Source organism: Theobroma umbraticum, unplaced genomic scaffold, assembly GCF_002168275.2.
Source record: "Theobroma umbraticum cultivar Fairchild unplaced genomic scaffold, ASM216827v3 scaffold_55.0, whole genome shotgun sequence".
NCBI lineage: Eukaryota > Viridiplantae > Streptophyta > Magnoliopsida > Malvales > Malvaceae > Theobroma > Theobroma umbraticum.
The window spans coordinates 1370935-1384659 of NW_018397270.1; the positions used below are offsets into that span (position 1 = coordinate 1370935).

At 31.3% G+C, this 13725-nt stretch overlaps 1 protein-coding gene across 1 annotated transcript; it reads right to left on the reverse strand.

Annotated features, from left to right (window-relative positions):
* Nucleotides 1-2449: 2449 nt before the first annotated feature.
* On the reverse strand, nt 2450-10337 carry LOC110426374 (Cation efflux family protein). Its single transcript, XM_021441592.2, has 13 exons — nt 9699-10337; nt 9559-9613; nt 8989-9121; nt 8793-8848; nt 7600-7714; nt 7457-7514; nt 7227-7345; nt 5700-5819; nt 4329-4430; nt 4167-4239; nt 3654-3721; nt 2947-3007; nt 2450-2874 (listed from the first exon to the last, which is right to left on the reverse strand). Exons 1-13 carry the CDS (start codon nt 9991-9993, stop codon nt 2750-2752), a joined length of 1380 nt encoding a protein of 459 aa, XP_021297267.1. The 5' UTR covers nt 9994-10337; the 3' UTR covers nt 2450-2749.
* Between the last annotated feature and the right edge of the window lie 3388 nt (nt 10338-13725).

Genomic DNA, 13725 nt, shown 5'->3' on the forward strand with positions numbered 1-13725 from the left:
AAGTAAATAAGTTTACTTGGTAAGATTTCTATACATGATAGAAATAGTGGAAGCTAATGATACTTGAAAGGTTAAAGGTCATGAAATTATAAAATCTAATAAATAAGATCTATGAATAAAGACTAATTTAATGGGATGCATAAGGATCCATAATTCATGAGATGAATCCATTAAATACAAACCATTAGTGGAATGTATATTAATGCATTACTCATATAAGATGAGTTTACTAAATAATCCAACATGAATGATTAGATAATAATCTTTATTTAATGTAATAAATTCAAAATAGTTGAATACATTGAATAAGATAAACATATTTGGTGCACATCATAAGGTTAGTGGGAGTAAGATAAGTTACTCATTAAAAGTGTATAAGATACATTTTTCAATCTAATAAAAACAAAATGGGACTAAAGAGTTAGCGCCTAAAAGGGGACTCAACAAAAGAATTTAAGATGACATGTTAAAGGAGTTTAACATAGAGAGAATCCTAAATGTTAAAACTAACATAAAGTCATAATTGAGCAGTTGTATTGGACTGATTCCAAAACAAGAGATAACTAGATTATATCTATAATCAGATACAAACCTTTTGTCTAAACTACCAGAGAAGAGATATTTGGATCATTGGTTTAATGAACCAATAAATGATTCCGAGTTGTTTAATAACAACAAAAGCCATAATAATGGAATCAAGGTCTCGTTGTGATCTAAAGTAGTATTTTGATTATAGTAATGGAGATTGTGAACATGTAAATTAATATATTCCTAAATATTGCAATTTGAGTTATCCTAGTAAAGACATAGTTGCTAAATGAAAAAGTTCGATATTGGATACATTAGCAATTTACTCAAGTGTAAGTGAAAGATTGTTGGTATATGCCCTTGAGCCAATTAGATTGGTCAATGAATATATATTATTATTAATGCATATTTAATCATATAACTAATGTGATAAAGGTTTTCCTTCATGTCAATGCAATAATGAGTTATTAAGTACTAATTAGATGAAGCCCATGGAACATATAGGCCTTGCAAAAGAATTGTAAAGTTGTTACAATTATGAAATCATTATGCATTAAAGCCATGTTCCTAAAATTTTCCATGGTAGCTGTATTGTTAAGACAGGGCATTAACAATGCTCAAACACTGGTACATGTTAAGCCTCCTTACTTGAAAAGTAAGCAATCAATTTCATAGATTGAAGTATATGGGATACTTGAAGATAATATAAGTGTTTGTTAAAGAACAAGTTCACTGAACGTGACCCACTATGAGAACTCTATTTAGTATTTCACTCAAGTGTCTATGGAATATGCTCTCATACGATAGTCGTGCAATTAGTCCTTGGACTTAAAACATCAAGTCATCTTATATGGGGAATGGCATACTTTGATTTTACCCTTACGGATTTTGAGGTAACCAGATGCCTAAACATAGTGTTTTTGAGTATGCCATAAAGCACGTGAAGATAAATGAGTGATCAAGAGAGAATTCATCACCCCAAGTGATATGAGAGGATGTATTTCACTTGTTCTCAATTATTAATTAACTTGTATAAAGTCTTTGGCCAAAGCATGATGAATTTAAAGAAAGTTTTCTAAATTCATGAAGTTAGTCATGAATTATAAGAACTAATATGGAATGTCATAAGTAGACACCAAGCAATGTTTAGTGACATATTCGAGATATTTGATAAAAAGATCATATTATACTTAAAGGCTTACATTGAAGAGCTTTGTCAAATTTTTTAATTAACTTTCTAATATTTGAGTGGTCATGATGTAGTATTAGATACCGCTCATAATCTATAAATATAAATCAATTATCAAATTAATATTTGATTCGAATTTATATTTATTACCAACATATTAGTAGCTTAATGAGTTACATATATTAAGTGGCATGATTGAGATTAAATAAGAATAATTAATTAAGTTAAATTTAATTAAAAAATATCAAAATAAAGTGAGAAATTAAATAAGTTCACAGAGACTTAATTAAATTAAAATACAACTGTTGTATTTTAAATTACAACTTAATTTGATTATATAAATATATTATAATAACAAACTAAAACTTTAAAATTTCAACTACTTCTAAACCATTTCATAAAATAAGAAAAAAAATATTTTTCTTTATCTTACAAAAAAAAATTCAACAAGAACTTCTGATCTTTTTTTTAAAAAAACATACCTTATTAGCACAAATAAAAATCTTATTTTTGGAAAGATCATATTTGATCACTGTATATATTACTATTGAAGACCAAACCTTGAATGATTGAAGATTTAACAAATCTTAAAAGTGAAACAAAAATTTTAAATTTAATTGACATTTAATTACGACATTTAGAACAAAGTATGTAACAAATTTATGATTGTTCATAATTAATTTAAAAATTACATAAAAACATAAATATTGACCTTATAAAATTCAACTTTCTCAAATTAAATGTTAATTTATTATTTCACTACGTTATATTTTTTTAATTAATTATTTATTTTCATATTTGAACATAAACTCGAATCCCAACACAAACTACTAAACTTACAAATTCCTTATTTATAGAGCTGTCACAATCTCCTACTGCAATTGTTCATAAAATCCCCCCCACCCTATTAACACGACAATCGGAAACTGTAGTTCAAACAATACAGTAAAATTTTAATTGCATGCTTTTAGTTGCCCATTATCAATAAAACAAGAAAAATATGGCGGAAATATTGCTGCATGAAAATGTGGATCATGATGATAGGTCTATGGGGTTGTGAGCTTCAATATCTACGTGCCGAATACCAGGAACAAGTTCTTGGATCTCCTTTTCTAGCCGATCAACTTCACTTCCTAGAGCGGTGACTACTTCCTCACCTGCAAAAGAAACTCCTTTCTTAGAAGCAGTAAAGTAATTCAACGTATTTGCTAGTTCATCGACTTGCATACCATAGTTTGACATGATCTTTAGCAATGCAGAATCATCTGTCTCCTTTGCAGCTTCTCGAAACTGTGTACAACCAAATTCCAGTTGTCAATTGCATATTGAAGCACAAAATATCAGGATAAACAGCTTGGCAGAGTTAAAAAGTTAAGAGGCTTCCTGGTTTAGTGCTCTTCCCTGGCAATACTGCCCACTTCCAAGTAATATATGACTTTCTTTTGAGAAGAAATAAAATCACTAAAAGGCACTAAGGAGTTGCCATCTCAAGAACAAGGCAAACATTTAGAAAACAACCCAACTAATGTGTAACTTATGCACGCACAAGCAAAAAGTGGCGTGAAGTTATTACAACAGTAAAACTTCAAACCATAAAACAAAATAGTTCTTAGCATATTGACATTAAAAGATAATAAAAAAAGATGATATTCACAATTATAAGTGAAAATTATGTCATAATTTAAGTTTAATATGTTCACAAGTACAACATTTCATTTCATACAAGTTCATATACAAAAGGAGTTGCACTTTAATAATTGATTTTAAAAGTTTATGCAACAATACAAACGCAAGGAAAAACTTCATGCAGACAAGACAAACAGGCCAATCAGTTTTAATGGGCCACTACTAATATTTCTACATAGATAACGGCAGAAACAAATGAACAAGCAATGTCTTGAAGATGAAAAAAGAAATTGGAGACTGAAACATTAACCTGTCTCGCCCACTCTTCACGTCCAGTTCTGTGAAGATAATTTTGCACAACCACCACTCCATTGAAATCTGTAGCATACAACTAGTCACCATCAACTTACATTGTCACAGCAATACAAATAAATGCCAAAACGTTTCAACCTGACAAATGCCAAAGATTTATTTTGGCAGGCAAGATCTAGCATTAATTCTGCGCTAAAAACCTAATGTCCACGATTTATTTGGGTACAAAGATACTTATCCTGGCCTACTGCTCATAAATCCCAGAATATGGACATCCGTATGAACTTTTTTTATAATTCTAGCAAAAAGAACAACACAGCCATGTTCATCACTTATTAGTACAATAAAGGCGTCATTCATAAGATGGATACAAAATGCATCTCTTGCTTTCCATACTTGTATCGCACAAGATGAAGGAAATTTGCCTAAAATATTGAAATGCAAAATGATATTAAGAAAACTAATGCTAAAAATAATCTGCAAAACAGAGAAGGCTGTGTGAGAAAATCACCGATCTCTGCCTTGAATCGGAAGAAACCAGGTCCAATCACCTCACTTTTGCAATCATATAAAGCATCTACAACCTGCAAAAATTCCACGCCCCTCGAATTTTTCAAAGATAAATATGAATGCAGTGGATTTCAAGTTATATAGTAGTGTAGTAGAGTAATACCGGGTCATTCTTCAAGAAATGGAGAACCTTCTGCATATCATGTTCATCAATTGCTCTCCCTATCAAGGCATGCCGGTTCCGCTGGATGAGAAATATGGCAACCTGCATTAGTAATAGACTTCAATTAGACATACCACAAACCAAAAAATGCTTGAAATTATTACAATAACCCAGCCTAGGACTCTTAACTGGATTCTACCCACATAAGTCCACCCTCCCTCCCTCCCTCTTTCTCCCACTCTTTAACACACTCACATGTGCAAATGCACAATGTCTTCTCTCAAAGGCAATCTGTCCAAAATGACTAAACATTCCCTGAAATTATCTCCAAGCTATTGCCAAATAGTCATTGCATTCGACACCAACTCAGGTTTTCCACTTTCACAATGCCAAATTCCATGCATCCCCACACATATCTTTTGCCCTCAATTAATTCTGAGGATAGATAAAATCAATTTTAAAAAAGAAAACAATGAAGAAAAGATGGTCCTTTTGCAAATAAAGTTCTATATTACACTTAATCCGAAAAAAAAGAAACAGCTAAAATTAAGAAAATAATTAATTGTCATTCCACATTTATCTTATCATTGCACTCTTGGGTATTACAAGACTATATGTGAAAACAAAATTGACAACATAGGAGCCCAATGCCAGGCAAAACACAGCCACACATGTATATTTTCGTACATATTAATCATCCATTAATCTTATTTCAGTAGCCTAAATCTTAATCAAATCATTTCATGATTCATCTTTCACAATTTCATCTCATTAAATGAGAATTTACAAAAGCCAGAGTTGTTAAATCCATTAAAGCACACAACAGTCTTATCTATTTTATATAATCGAAAAACTTTTGCAAATACTTCTACCAAATTATCCATTTCATAGAGGACTTTCCAGCCAAACATAAAACTGCAATTATGGTCATGCATTTTTTTTTCTGCATTCCTAAATATGGCATAAATCACAAATCAAATCCTATGTATCACCTTGCCAGAAAATAATTTGCCTAAATTCTTGGTCTTATCCTCTCCCTTCATACTTGATAGCACGATGCTCAAGCACACCCTAGTTCTCACTAAAAATTCATAAAAGGCAGCATAGTACATTTTCTTAGCAACCCATGAAACACTCTAATTAATCTGAAGCATATCACCTTAAAATCCAAATAGAATGGTCAACAAAGCTGTGAATATATACTTAATTCAAGAGATGCCAAGCTTCTAGTTCAGACCAAACGATACTTATGAACTATGAAATAGTAACAAATATTATCCTGCATGTTCAGAGTTTGCTTGTAAATAACAAGCAGTATTTGTTGATGTTCTATAAGATGTAAATAATTCAGGGGCAAGAAGTATTACATACCATTCCAAGAAGGTTACCGACTATAATGGAGCCTATGGGATCATAAATTCCATTCCCAGTTATATTCACTGCAACCAGCGATGCTGCGGCTATAGCAAGACCAGTTACTGCAGCACCATCCTGCGATAGTTGACATAATCTACTGTGAAGCAATTCAATAAACAAACTGCAGTACGTAGGACAAATTGCAGCAATCATTATGGTTCTTATAACTTTTTTTATAATTGAATCAAAGAGAAAATCGGTTCATATAAGCATGTGCACACACACTATAACTACACAAGTCAGAAAATAAAGGGAATGTGGGAAAAGATAAAGCATAGAGGTAATGCAGTCAAAACCATCCTTGATTTGGGCAGAAAAGAGGATGAAGAAACGAAGCCAGGAAACAAGCACAAGACAAGCATATCAACAATTTAAGCAACAGATTTTCAATTAGACATCCAGTTGACATTAATTTACCTTCAGATCCTTTAAACTCAAGCAAACCCTTAAATGTTTTGGAGCAAGGGGCGAACAATTCATCAATCACTATACCAGGACTGTCCAATTAAGCTAAAAAACCCTTAAATATCAAGCATGAGATTTAAACCTAATGGGGCCAGAATGCAGAGCACTAGGAATATAATAATTAAAAACTATAGAATTCTTCTTATGAAAATGCAAAATTATTTAGTTTTTATGTAATTTTCATTCTTCTACTGTATGCCAGTTTAGCTCGGTTAAAGAATGGATCCAGCGAAGGAATTTATAAATAATTCTTCTCATCTAAGGCTGCTTGTTAAATTAACCACGGCATGTACACCTACATTTACACTATGACCCACCAACGATTGACAGTAAGATTACTTATTAAGCCTTTTAAATTGCTTTGCTGAAAAAGCCAAGTTGTACACGTTCTTCTGCACATTGCATCATTAGACTAATAAAATATTTCTCATCTTCCAAAGGATACTGTTCAATCAAAATAAGAACAGGGAAAACTCCAATAAAATTATTCAACCAGCTCACCTGCACATACAATACCAAACATTCCATAAATCCCACAAATGCTGCAGTATTTCTTAGTAGTGCAAAATGTGCCTGCACCAGGGAATGTGCACCCCTGGCTAAGCGAATGTGCAACATAGCTGGAGATTAGTGCTAGTGCTTCCTTTCTCTTCTTTATTTTTATTTTTACCCTTGCAAGGCTGAAGGGTGAAACATATAAAATTAAATGCTTAAATTAATTAATGCTATAAATTGCAATGAATTACATAGGTCTACATTAGATTCTTGTCCTAACTAAATAAGAAGATATATCCATAACTTTAACTCACTTGGTTCAAATATAAGAACTCTACAATGCAATAAGCTAAACTAAAACATTATTTCAAGAAATTATATCATCTCCAATCTTACTGCTACAGAAACTGAATATCTGAAATTCATTATCACTCTTTAAATGCTGTTCCAAACTTCTCACCTTCACATTTAACAAGTTCAATTCCAAAACAATAAAAAGCGCACAAAGGCATAGTGAAGTACCTCTGTCATGACTGCAACAGACGTAGGATCATGGCCACGCCAAACATAGTCTCTCACTTTCATTCCTTCTGCTGCTGCACCTTTCTTGACAGCTTGTATGGCAACAACAAGAGAAGCACCTAAAGAGAAGATAATAGTTTGAAGAGGGAAACCTAAGGATGAATGGCTTAAGCTAAATGCAAATTTTCGGACAACATAATAACCCACAATCGTAGCTCTCAAAGTTATACCTTCAATCATAAATGAACCACCTATCACCAAAGCTGCATATTCAATATTAGCTGGGGGCTGAAGAAGACACAGAACATAATAAGCAGCCATTTGTCAAAGCAATAGCTAGAAAACAGGAATATAAAATGACATCATCAATTACATGTGATGTCCACAGGTTTTGAACTCCATGAACAATTGTAGCGCCAGAGCCGAGACAGAATATGCCAACAGCAGATATCAAGGACCAAACAAATCTTTCCTTGGAATAGCCATAACTGACAATAAAAACAGAAAAGGTTTCAGCATATCATTAAAAAATATCAACATGCATCTTTTGTTTACAAATAATTCTGCGCATGTAACAAATTATAAGAATAGGCCAATATAAAAGCTCATCTAATTAATTTGCAACACAATATACGATATTAGAAATATAATTTCTTACCTTTCTACTCTTGTTTGGAACAGCAACCAATTAAATTTATATACTTGAGTTCTTAAAAATCAAGTGATGATAGTGTCAAGCTGGAATTTCAAAAATAAATAAATAGATAAATTTATTTATTTAATGGCATAGTTATTATTATCGTACGATACACGATACGCATCGTACGATACGATATTAGTAGAAAACAATACGTATATATAGTTGTATCACATTTGATCAAGTATCAAAGTGTTTCGTAAGATACCCTGTACGTATCTTATGATACAGGGGCGTATCATACGAAACAATTGATACACTTTTTAGAAGCTTATATTTAATTAATTATTAAAAATTTTAATTAGTTGTTTTTTTTAAGTTAGAACACGAAAAATTATATTTTATGAGTGTCAATTTTTAGATTTTAAATAAAAAATACTAAAAAAATTGAATTCCCTTTTAATTTTAACATGATAAACGTTTTTTAATTTTTAATTAATAAATTAATATGATAAAATGTATATTTTATTTAAAAATCTATATTATTAAAGAATATACTGAAATTTTAAATTAAAAAAATAATTATCTTTTCAATTTACATCCTATAATCTTCATTTCAATTAAAATATAAAATATTTTTCAATTTTTTTCTTTATTTTACATATATAAATCTTATTTATAATTAATTTTAAAATTTGTTACCGTATCTTATGATATGATACTCAATACTAAAAAATGAAATTTCGATACACGATACATATCTCGATTTAACAACTATGTTTAAAGGAAATTTTCAAGAATTAGGCAACCAAACTATGCAAAGGCACATCAAATATCCACTAATGATCCAATACTGGAAAATCACAGCAGCAGGTAACCAAGTTATTATGATTAGCAAAGGCTGTTTGCATCATGGAAAAGAGACTTACGGATGCATAGCATCTGGTGCACGCCTTGAACTACTAAGACCATAAGCAAGCAGCGCCTACAATGTCAACATGGATTAGTTTCTCTGCATTCCATAATCAGTAAATTTAGTTATAAAGAAAAAAATCAGTATCAAGGGATTAAATCTAGCCTGATGATGACAATGATATCAAGAAAGAAAGACAGAGATTTAACTACCTGATTAGCAAAATCAGCAATCGAATGAACCATCTCAGCTAACATAACATGACTAGAAGTAGCTAACCAGACCCCAAACTTGAGAGAAAAGACAAGGAAGTTGCACCATAAAGCAGTAGTAACAGCTCGTTGACTAGAGGGTCAAAGAATTAAGGCAAACAACAAAAGAAAAAAGATTATAAGCTGAGATTTAGTGGCTAATCAATTGGAACATAAGCATTCAGGAAAGCATGGGATGGAAACAAAAAAAAGCACAAGCTACTTATAATGAAATAGAGGTGAGTAATTTGATTTTTTTTTCCAATTTTAAGTACACTAAATTAAATTGGTTGCAACTATAAGTGTGTTGAGAAAATATATTTCCGCTGCTAAAAATTAAAATTGCAATTCTTTTGGGAATTGGGGAACAAACTACAAAATGTCACTTTCATATAATGCAATCATTTACTTTAATACACAAGCTTTTAAAAGACCAACTACATTTACAAACATACACTTAAAACCCATAAATTAACAGAAGATTGAAAAAAGCAAAAAAAAAAAAAAAAAAAAAAAAAAACAACAAGCTACCTGTGCTGATCATTGATTTCAATCTTCTTTATTTGTTTAGCCCTTGTAAAAAAGCCTGCAAAAACAGCCACATTCATTTCAAAACAATTTCCAAAGAAAAAGAAATTACACATCTTTAGATAAAAGATAGTTCTACTTACTTCGATGGGAAGAGTAAAATTGTCTATGATGCTGATAAATGATGGGATCATTCTCGGGCAATACAAAACCCAGCAAAACGAAACGTCTCGAACTATTCACCGAGGAAAAACCTCTGGCTGGTCCGATATTTGTATAAGATCTAAATTGAAAAAAGTCCTGATTGTGGGGTATCAAACTGGGTTCCAAAAAAACTACCTGGGAGAGATTGTTAAACGATGAGTTGATAATGACGGAGGAAGAAGAGTGCTTCGAGGACCCAAGGAGGCGAGAAACGACACGACACGCCGTTTGCATTTACTAGGATTGGAACTTTCCAGGAGAGTTGAAGTTGAAGGGAGGAGCCCTATCTGTGTTTTTCTACGTCAAAGATAAACCCATTTTGGGGGTTTAGGGTTTAAAGAATGGGAAAGTGGTGAAAGGGGTCTTCTGGCTGAAGCAAGGTAAGGTTAGAGAATGGAGATAAAAGAATAGATGCTTCGACGCTTTATTTACAGAAGCATGATATCCCTCTCTTCTCTTGCTTGAATTGACAGCAGCAGCTACTTCTTTGAGTAAAGAGAAGCAGCTGGAAAAGTGAGATTCCTAAATGAAAATGGGAGAAAATAAAAACGCACACAGACTGCAAAGCAAATAAACGCAGTAGCAGTACAATTTTATTCTTCTGCATTTCCATATCCTTTTTCAAATTGAATGTCCATTTATTTTAGAATAATTAATAATAATAATATTTACTTTTGCAAATTGAAAAATATTTTCAATATTTTTTTATTGAAATACTAATTTTAGATGAAATCCTTTAATTTTTGTATAATTTTAAAAATAAACTTCATAAAATAATGAGCAAAATATTTTATTTCTTAATTTTTGTCTCATTAGATATTTAATTTAAAACAAAAATTAATTTTTATTATGTCTATTTTTATTATTAGTACTTTTTTTAAGGGTGTGCACTCTATGACTTGTAAGGAATGACTTGTGACATATGTCTTGGAACTCTTGACCCTTTTGGCTCTCATTTGTGACAATTTCATTCTCATTGACCTTGATCTCTCCCGAATCATGCCATATTTCATTATCGTTGTTCTCCCTAATGCAGCATGATATTGACCAATCTTAGTGCTCTCCTAAGCTCCATTTGGAGGCATTACTTGCCACTACACTAACCCTTTCCTCGATCTGGGCCACTTGATGGATCTATTTTTTGCGATGCAACACTAGGCTTCTTAATTGTGATTGTTCCCTAAGTCCTACACATCGGTCCCCACCTTTGTTGCCTAGATCCTCCTCATTCAATAGGATAACCATGAGCTTGTTATGCTTGGGACAATACCTCGTCGAGTGTGGTCCCTCGTACAGGAAACATTTGACGGGTTTCCTTTTCTCATCTTTCCCTTTGGCAACTACCTTGGCCCAATGGCGTATTTGTTTCCTTTGAACTATTATCCCTCTTCCCCCTAGGCTACCTTTCTCCTTAAGTTGAGATGAGTAGAACTCGGACCTTTGGCCACTGGAGTAATGCACGTAAGGTCTTGCACACCTCTACATTGAAGCTCTTGCTTTGCTCATGGCTTCAACTTATCCATGAATGTAAATAAAGCCTCTTACTCACTCAAGTCCCTTACTTGCAATATTGAATTGGAAAATTTCTTCACATACTCCTACACTTCATCCCTTTAAACTAGCCTTTATAACTCCCCCATTACCTCGTCCTTGACATATATGGGGTGGAATTATTGTTGAAGTTGCCTTTAGCATGCTTCCAAAGTGCCAATGATTACTTACATGAGCTTGTCATCGCATTTTTTAAATTTAAAATTATTGTAGTTTTGATTATGACAAAATAATCAAATTTGCTTGAACATTATTTAAGTGATTCTCGATAAGTTTTTGAGATAATCTAACTCTCATGCATTTGTTCTTATATAATTATAAGCTTGTATGATTTAGTTGTGTGAGTTTATGATCCCTCTAACATTTATCCTTGAGATGCTAAAATTGCAAGTTAAGTTCACAAGTGGAGCTTATCTCAAAGCATTCAAAGATCATCAATTTACACTACACCAAGCTTGCTTCAAAGTCAAGAAATGCAATCATCATTCAACATTTGATCACAATGAAGATATGGCCAAAGTTAAATGCTAAAATGTCAAGGAACCTTGAAGAAACAAAGTTCCAATAGATCCTAGAGTAAGGCAAGTCAATCTTATGACAAAATGGGCAAAAACAAACAAGGAACCTTGAAAAACACATAGCCATAGTCAACCTTATGGCAAGACTAATGAAAAATCATGAAGAAATGAAAGCTATAGTCTACCCTGACAAAGCTATAGTCTACTTCTAAACTATGATGTCAAAAAAACAAGCTTTCTGCTCGTGGATCGACTAGAGAACTTATATACTCGACTATAAATGATTGTTAGACACAAAATTGAAAAGAAAAATGACCAATTTCTTGTTTTAATCACCTTCAACTACTCCAAGACTTCTTTAACTATAAAAAGGACCATTTGGAAGCATTTCAAAGTAGAAAGAAGAAAGAAAAAGGGTCAAATTCTTGAAGATTCTAGTCTTGAAAAGAAAAATGAGAAAACCAGGCAAAACTAAGCATACTTGAGCTAAACCTTTTTTGTGCTTACACTCTAATCTTTATATCTAATCTTTTTATCCATTGTTAGGCATTCTTCCTCCATTGTACTAAACTATCAAAATCCACCTTTTAAAGGGACTCTTACTATTTTTTGTAAAAGTTTTAAGTTAGCCTTGAAAATTTAGTTTATGGGTTGTGTTTGCTTCCAATTAAAGGTCTTGTAAGGGTTATCGCTTGATCCCATTAAAAAGCAAGAATCCTTTAGTGGATTGTGTAAGGGTTATTACTTGATCTTGTTAAAAAAGCAAAAAATCCCTTTTGTGAATTGTGTAAGGGTTATCGTTTGATTTTGTTAAAAAGTAAGAATTCTTTTAGTGGATTGAAAATTCTTTGGTGAGCCAAGGGAGTAGATGTAAGGATTTGAGAAAGCCGAACCACTATAAAATCCTTGTCTCTTTATTTACTTTTGTGCATTGTGATTTATTTTTCAAAACTTGCTTTAGAAAAATCATTTACTTTGTTTTGGACACTAATAAAAAATCTTTTTTTGAAAAAGGTTTGATTTTTACTTAATGTCACCATTTTTATTTTTGTTTTAATTTGATGCATTACATTTCAAGAAATTCCATTTCAAAATTTCTTATGCTTTAATTTTCAATCTTCATATATTGGTTTGGTTTTTTGCCAAATCCTTGTCAACTATCATCACTTGCTCATTTCTTGCTTGATTTCATTTGAAAAATGTTTTAAGCATCTCACAATTGATCATTTGCTTGCATTTAATTTAGTAGTTTTACTAAAGATTTATGTATGCATCAAAACCCTTTTTAAAACCTCTTCTACAAGCTTTGAAAATGATTTACTGGTCAAGGGTCGACTATAAGATTAGCAGCATGCTTGGTTCACTAGAAGAAACTAAATGGGAATAGAATAGCTGTTCCATGGGAATAGAATAAGGTAAAAATAACTATTATGTAAATTAGGTCATGGGAATAGAATAGGATAAAAATTGCTATTATTACTTATTCCATTATTTAGTTGGCAGGAATAATTTTAAGAATAGTTCAAGATTAATGGGTCAATGATAAAAGTACCCTTTATTAAAATTTAAAAATTTTTTAATTAAAAAACAAAAATACTATGATGAGAAAAAAATACTCTTTATTAAAATTAAAGAATTTATTTTGTTAAAAGATAAAAATATTCTAAGTAATATAATCAAAATAACTTTTACTATAATTAAATAATATTTTCATCAAAATACAAATATATTTTTATTATATTTAATAGTATTTTGTATTAAAAGATAATTAAACCTTTTATTATAATTAAATAATATTTAATATTAAAAGACAAAATATATTCTTCATTAAATTTAAATAATACTCAATAATATTCTTTATAATGTTTATTATAGTTAAATAATATTAATATATTAA